The following is an 8,132-nucleotide window of genomic DNA, read 5'->3' on the forward strand; positions in this document are numbered from 1 at the left end:
ACTCGGGGCATAAGCACAGTCAGTAACACGGAGGGCATCAGAGGAACGCTGTGCCCAGAAAGCACGGTGGTCCTCCCACCCCCACCACATCTGTGACCTGGGCAAGTCCAGAAACTTAGGGTTTATTTTTGTAAAATGGGGATAACTTTACCTAGTTGTAAATGACATGATGTTACGTAGAAGCACTCGGAGAGATAGCAGCGCCGGTTTATTGGAGCCCGACGCAGAGCAGCAGGGTTCCCACCGCTCCAGGCGACTCCCGGTCACTCGCCCCCAAGCCCGCAGTAGGAAGCCAGGTCGCGCGCCGCTCGTCTCCAGGGCAACCGCTCGCGCATCCCGAGCCCCGCCCCGCCCCGCCCCGCCGCGAGGACCGGAAGCAGCTTGGAGCCAGGCGTGCCCGGGGTTTCTCCCAGGCGGCTGTGGGCCAATCCTTCCCAGCTGGGAGGTGAGAACCCGGGGTGCCGAAGCTGCGGGCAGAAGCGGCCATCACGGGGTGGGTCGGGCGCAGACCTGGCGCCACCTGTCCCTCTGCCGCAGGTGCAACTCCTCTGCACCCCCGTTGGGGTCCTCTCGGCCCCCCCATCTCCTGCCCCATCTGGGCTGGCACCTCCCCTTGACCCTCCAGGTGCTTCTGCCCCTCCAGCTGAACCCGCGTCCGCGCCCCACCCACAGCCCGCGCGCCCCGCACGGTCTCGCCGAGGCGAGATGGGGGAGCGGGAGGAAGGGGTGGTCGGGGCGAGTCCCATACCTGCCCTCCCAAGGAGAGTTTAGAGTGGTTTTTCCCCGCAAAGACTCCTAGATCCAGGGGTCTGGGGGCAGCCATGGCTCCAGGGACCCCACCCCTTATAGGTCATTGTGTGATGTTGGGGAAATCGTGCCTTCTGTAGAGCTGAGAGAGTTGCAGAGACAATTGATTCTTCCCCAGACGATGAAGTGGCAGTGTTTCCCTGGTGACTTTCTCCTGCGACTTCCAGAAGGTTCCTTCAGCCTTAGGGTCCCTCACATGGTTCCTAGAGTTCCTGGAAGGCTCCATTTCTTTTACCCTTCCCTTACTCTTTTCTGGCCCAGGTTCATCTGTGTGTGCTGCTCCTGGCCTTTTTCTTTTCTGCACTGGGCCTGTGAGCAGTAGTCCCTCAAAAGGCCTTGCCTGCCTCTGGCCTCATGACCACACAGCACCTGGAAAAATGTGAACCTCTTGGATTTATGCCCCTGCCCTGACCTTTTGTTCTTGGCCACTAAACCTAGCTTTTTTAACAGGTTCCTTATCGACAACATGGAAATAAAAATAACCTCCTAGGGCTTTTGTGGGGATTTTAAGTGTGTTTTATTTATTGAGGGCTTGGAACAGTGCTTGACACATACTAAATCCTGTATGTGTCCACTATTATTTGCCTCATACCATAAATTATATAAAGTTGTATCATTTATGCAATGTTTGTGAAGCCACAAACTTTATTCAGGTAACCATCAGGTCTCAGTATATATAAATGCTTGGTGAAGTGAAAGGGAATCAAATAGCAGCCTATAAAAAGAGGAAAAGTGATAGGGGCACACCTAAGATTTTTAAATTAGTCATTTCTGAACTTGTACAATCATTATAACATACTACTGTCCAGCTTTTAAAATGTGATTAGTTATTGGTGTTGCATATCCTAAAATGGTACTAAGAAAATGGTCTTTCCTGCTACCTTCCAGCCAACAAGCTAATAATAACTTACAGAAATCATCACCTTGACTCATTATTGTATTACTGGTGGCACTGTGAATTGATATGGTCTATTTTGCAATTTAGTTGAATGTACATAGCAAGACAGAATTTTTAACACTCTTTTGACCCCAATAAGCAAAGGCCTTGGTACATGCTTGAAGGAAATGACCTGAAAGGAGAAAAATAGTATATTCATGAAGATGATCCTCCCAGCATTAATTGTAATAGTGAAAATTAGACACATGCAAATATTCTATAATAGTTGAGTAAATAATATAGATGTTATGATGGAAAATAGAAGCAATTATGAAAATGGGATTACATTTAGATACATGAATATGGCATGTTTTTTTCTTTTAAATGTTTTAACGTCAAAGTAACATTATTTTAACAATTAATGTAAGAATTCACAGCAAGTACTACTCTCATAAGACTGTTTTATCCAGCTCTTTGCAATAGACTAGATAAAACTAATTGATTCTTTGAATGTGCTCCAGAGTCATAGCTTTTCCGGGGTTTCCCTTATTTAATTCTTTGGAAGCTCCTTTGAAATCCTGGCTGATCTCATTTTGTAATATTTAGCCTCATGGGCATGAATTTCAGAATAAATTGGGAATTACTCATGCACATGAATTAATGAGTCTTAACTCTTCAGTTCTCTAAGGAAGTATTCTTTGAAAGCATGGTTTATGTTGAGGTTAAGGTTGGTACTTTCTTGCAGCCTTATATTCTAATCTTAGTTGTTTGGTTCTGAGAAGCATTTGTCTTTTTTCTTTTTTAGTTGTATTTAAGGACTGTCCATAAGGAGAGTACTGCCTCCTTGAGGGGAGAGCCTAGCAGTCCTGAGCCATTGCCAGTCAACATGTCTGCAAAATCGAGAGAGTCGTCAATGTGCCTCCCACAAACTCCACAGGAGCCCGACAGGATTTTAATAGTGAAGATGGAAGAGGAAGAACAGGCCTGTGATCAGGACTCCAGACTCCATTGGAGCAACTGCTGTAGCCCAGAGACCTTTCGCCAGCGTTTCAGGCAGTTTGCCTATGAGGATTCACCCGGGCCCCAGGAGGCTCTGAGCCAGCTCCGGGAACTTTGTCATCAGTGGCTAAGGCCAGAGGAGCACACCAAGGAGCAGATCCTAGAATTGCTGGTGCTAGAGCAGTTCCTGGCCATCCTGCCTAAGGAGCTGCAAGCCTGGGTGCACCTGCACCCACCAGAGAATGGAGAGGAAGCTGTGACTCTGCTGGAGGATGTGGAGAGAGAGGTTCATCAGCCAGCTGAGCAGGTAAGAAGGGCACCTGCTGGGGCATGACTGTGGCAGGTCATGGGGAGGGGTGTGCTATCAAATCCTATTCCCACTTAGCACAACTGGAGGTGCTGGAGGTATGGGCTACGAAATGTGTTCCTGTATATCTCAGGAAATAGGATGTCTGCACATTTTCCCTCCCTTTTCTTGTGTCCAGGGTACTTTCTTCTGTGTTATTTTATCTTCAAGTCCCTATCCAATGCGCTTCTCCAGCCTCAATTATACCTAACTCTTCCCAGGTCTTTTTTGGACAAAGAAAGGACAGAACTGCAGAGAAGGTGGCACCTTGGGAAATCACTGAGGACTTAGCAAGCAGTCAGCTCAAGCCTTTGAAGAAGCAGTTCCAGTGGGCACCGTGGGAGCTACACTCCTTAGGACGTCATGGTGAGGGTGCAGGGGGCAGGACTTAGCTCATGGTGGGGATGAAGGGGCCCCACCCTACCAAATACAGTTGGCTGCTTTATTAAAGAGGTCCCAAATCTCTTGTCTCATCCTCACAGTGGGAATTTCCAATTATTTGTCATGTTCAATGAACAGTCTTGGTATTTGGGTTTTGTTTCTTTTTTATAGATTCTTAGAAAATCTTTAATTATAAAATCCTTGAATCAACTCCGTCAGGATTTTCAAACTTTTTTAAAGTATGGCATGACCTTTTCTCATATGAAATTTTACAAGGAATTCCATTATATAAACCAGAGGAAAACACAGCTACTTTGTCTGAAGCAGGAGTGGGCAGTCTCAGCCCACAAGACCTCCAGATCAGCCTCATTCTCATCTTTTCCCTTCAGGAAGCCTCTGAGGCCCTTCTGTGGGACTTCAAGGTACGCAGCGTAGCCGCTAAACTGTCTCATCAATTTCTGTGTAACCGCTTGCTTAGTTACTTGTGGGAGTTGCCCACAGTACTCCTGAGATGACTTGGCTCTGTCACAGCTCTGAATATATTTCTCTGCTCCTTCACATCCTAACTGGCTTCTTTTGCTCTTTGCATCAGTTTTTACAAAAACGCTCCAAACTGGCTGACATAGCAATCTGTTCTTCCATTGCAGAAACTTAAAAAATGAGTGTTACGGGAAGAAAACAAAGCAGAAATAAGGGGGTTGAATGCCAGAGATCAAGAGAGAAATCCCATTTGGGAAGGATTGCTATACACACACACACACTGCTTCATATTCCAGAAGTGGTTGATCAGCTAAGCAAAGTTAGGTTTTTTCCAAGGAAGTTTTGATAAGAAACTACAGGAAAATGAAAATATAGAAATTTAGAGAGAGATTTACTTTTGCTTGGCACTTAACACCCCTAGTCTCAAAATCATCTTGGCTTAACCAAGAAGATTAATTGTTGGAAAAAAGTGAAAGTCTTTCCATACTCCACTAAGAGTAGGAGGGTAAACATCCCCTTCTGTTATGGTGGGAACTACAGAAGTGATCATCCTCAAAGCCAAGGCCTGTGCTCCTGGTATTGTTAAGGACCATGTTCCTCCTGTGAATGTCCTCACAGGACCTTTTCTACATTTTTAAAAAAATGAATAAAAATTTGAAGCAGCCAAAGACCCCAGGATTTTGCAATACAAAACATACAGAACCAGGACAGGATAACAACCATCGCTCAAAGCCACAGCATGATTTCAGTGGTGTGGTACTCAATCATGTTTTATCAGGGCTTCTACAGATGACCTGTGTCTCAGTACTCTAAAGTGCTAACTTTGCCAATATTTTGATAGTAGTGACTAAACTTTGAGGTCACTTTATAATGTGAGCTATCAAAAATGAATTTGAAACAAAATCTTTACAACTTATAAAATGGTAATTATAAATAAATTATAAACATGTAATTATAAATAAACATGTAATTTGTGAACAAATGCAAGAAATAATTAAATTCATTCTGTAATAACTATATGTAAACCCATTTTAAGTTAATTCTAAAGATTAAAAAACACTCATAATTCTCTTAGCAAGTATCATACACAGTACTAACATCTTTTCTCCCTCAAATCACTTTGTTATTCTTTTGATTAGGCCTTGAGAGGACCTACAGAATCACTTATCATCAGTCCCTCTCTGTGTTTCCTCAGTCCCATTTATATAATTATTTCAGATGAAGGAACCTCCTGCTGTCACAGTTAATCCCAGCCAAGTCATATCCTCAGCCATTCCTCAAATTGCCCTGCTTTGTTTTTGTAGATTAATTTTAATGGCCATCTGTGTTCAGCTTCCATTAAAATGCTACCCTGAGGATTGATGAAGTGATCCTTCAGTGAATACTCAAAAGTTGCCATTCTGTATAATAAGTTCTAGAGCTTCAGGCAGCCTGAGTCAGAAGGTACTCTACATTAAGCCATATTTGAGTGGCTGCAGCCCCTAAGCAGATTTTTTTTATAGATATTAAAAGCAATATAAAAATAATATAGGAAACTGGGCTGAGGTTGTAGCTCAGTGGTAGAGTGCTTGCCTAGCATGCATGAGGCAATGGGTTCGATCCTTAGCATCACATGCAAATATAAAAAATAAAATAAAGGTATAAAAAATACAGGAAACTGAGCTATTCAACCAGTACTAAAAATATATATACAGGAGAGGTTTTCATAGATGGGTATTCTGTGCTGCCCTTTATCTTTTAAGGTGCCAATTTTCTTAGTCTTCCTTTTTTGTCTAAATTTTATTTTCTGACTTCATTTTCCATATTTCTTTTTGATCCCTTGGCTTTCTTCAGCTCATTTCTTAATTATTGATTCATTCATCATTACTAAGCTTTTGTTTATCAATGCTCTTACACTAAATCTTGTTTATTACTCATATTTGACTCCTCTCTTTCCAATTGCTCTTCTTCTCTAACAGTGCTTTATCTTTTAGGCCCTCTCTTTTCTCCCAGTCTTTCCTCAATCTCTGACATATCTTTTTACCCCTACTCATGATTCTCTGTTTTCCATGGAGCTTTGCATCTTTATATTTGGATACCTTTTTCTTTGCCTTATGATCTCAATATCTTATATTACCCTCTGCATCCTCCACATTGTGATGTTCACGAACATTCTTGCTAATAATTCATTTATTTTTTCATTTGGACCATTCTTTTCCCTTTCTTTCTGAACAGAAAACTGGTGACATTTACTTTTCTGTTTATTATTTCAGATGCAGACACCAAAACTACAAATGTAAAATCTGCTTCAAGGCAGAAGACTTCCTCAGGCATGGGGCTGTGTGCTAATACCCTTCATCTGAGTGCCTCCCAGAGTTTCATATCTAGAGGAACCTGGGAACAAGGTGGCAGGTTTGAAAGAAAACAGGGAAACCTCTCTCGCAAAAAACAACACAAGTGTGAAGAATGTGGCAAAATCTTTAGTCAGAGCTCTGCCCTTATTTTACATCAAAGAATCCACAGTGGAGAGAAGCCTTATGCATGTGACGAGTGTGCAAAGGCTTTCAGCCGGAGTGCAATTCTGATTCAGCATAGAAGAATCCATACTGGGGAAAAACCCTTCAAGTGCCATGAATGTGGCAAGGCCTTTAGTCAGAGTTCAAATCTTTTCAGACATAGAAAAAGACACACTAGAGAAAAAGTCCCATCAGTATCATGAGGGAATCAAAGCACATAGAGCTTTTACAGATAAGACCCGACCCAAGTAACAAACACACCTTTAGTATAAATCAGTGGTTTTAGTGGGCACCAGTTTCCTTTCAAGGGTTATAAAAGTCATGGGAAAGGATGTAGAATATCTCATGTCAGCATTATTTGCTTTTCTGCTTATCAGTGTAGGTCAGTTTAAATGTTTGAGATTACAAAGCTTAATTCAGAGTTTTATCCTTAAGCAGCCCTTGAAAAGACGTCGTCAGATGTATTTTACTATTTCCATTATCAACCTAAATGATGAACTAGTGTATTTCCTTTTTAGACAAATGTTTTTTTTTCCCTTTTGAGAAGGAATGTGTTACTCAGTTTAAAAATAGATATTGTCCTGTGTTTCATAGATTAATCACTAGAATTCTGAAGACCCAAAATTCAACGGCTCTTTAAAATTTTTCCAATTTGGTCTTCTGTTACCAGATTTACACTGTGAGAGCAGGATTGAGGAGGCCTGTTATGGCTTGGGTCTTAAATGTCCCCCAAAGGTTCATGTAGGAAAACTTGGCCCCTGGCTGATGATGCTCTGGGAAGGCTGTGGAACCTATAGGAGGTGGAGCCTAAATGAAGCATGCTGGACCACTGGGGTAGTGCCCTTGAAGGGTACGTTGGAATCCTGGCCCCTTTCTCTCTCTTTGCTTCCTGGCTGCCATAAGGTAAGCTGCCTCCTCTGCGTTGAGCTCTGCACTGTGAGAGGGACTATCTTGTCACAGGCCCAAGGACAACAGAGCCAAGCAATCATGGACTGAAACCATAAGTCAAAATAAATCTTTCCTCCTTTTAAGTTGATTTTTCTGGGGTATTTTGTCACAGTTATGGAAAGCTGACTAATGTAAAATTAGTACTGAGAAGTGGGGTCATTGCTGTAACTACACCTGACAGTGTAAAATGGGTTTGTGAGAGGAGTTTGGAAATGTCTGGAGGGGCAGACTAGAAAAACCCTATAGTGCTGTAAGTGGAGCTTAATAGAGATTGATGGGTGAGCAGAAGACCAGTTTCTGTAGGAATGCAGACAGTAAAGGTTGTGCTAATGAAGCTTTGGCTGGAAATGAGGACTCCATTAGGAATTCAACTAGCAGCTATTCTTGTTACAATTTAAGCAAAGAACTTCTCTACATTTTGGCCATGCTCTCAGACTTTGTAAGAGACTGGATTTAAAGGTAATGGACTAATTACTAATTAACTCCCAAGTTTTCAATTCTGCAAATATTTCAGTGACATAGGTGTATTAAAATAGGTTTGAAATCAAATCTGAAATTTATATATCCTTTCTTGTCAATGAGAAAAAAATACAGATAGTCCTATAAATAGGACACTGGGACGACATAGTATCTTTTACATATATGTATGCAATTCTATAAATAGGACATTGGGCACATGTTACATAATATACAAAGAACTAACTTTCAACAGTTATTTTTTGGTGTAAAGAACCAAAGCACTTCAAACAAAGGGTTACATTACATTTTGGATAATATGTTGGTTTCCCAATACATGGTT

At 42.1% G+C, this 8,132-nt stretch overlaps 1 protein-coding gene across 2 annotated transcripts; it reads left to right on the forward strand.

The window, feature by feature from the left end:
• The first annotated feature begins 229 nt into the window (after nt 1–229).
• On the forward strand, nt 230–7,421 carry Znf396 (zinc finger protein 396). Of its 2 annotated transcripts, none has more exons than XM_048806331.1 (4): nt 230–493; nt 2,490–2,990; nt 3,251–3,395; nt 6,143–7,421. In XM_048806331.1, exons 2-4 carry the CDS (start codon nt 2,571–2,573, stop codon nt 6,586–6,588), a joined length of 1,011 nt encoding a protein of 336 aa, XP_048662288.1. In that variant the 5' UTR covers nt 230–493; nt 2,490–2,570; the 3' UTR covers nt 6,589–7,421. The 2 variants fall into 2 exon arrangements, with proteins under 2 accessions (XP_048662288.1, XP_015337926.1); XM_015482440.2 differs by having other exon boundaries at nt 232–445.
• The last annotated feature ends 711 nt before the right edge of the window (nt 7,422–8,132 follow it).

Source organism: Marmota marmota, unplaced genomic scaffold (assembly GCF_001458135.2).
Source record: "Marmota marmota marmota unplaced genomic scaffold, marMar, whole genome shotgun sequence".
Classification (NCBI taxonomy): Eukaryota; Metazoa; Chordata; class Mammalia; order Rodentia; family Sciuridae; genus Marmota; species Marmota marmota.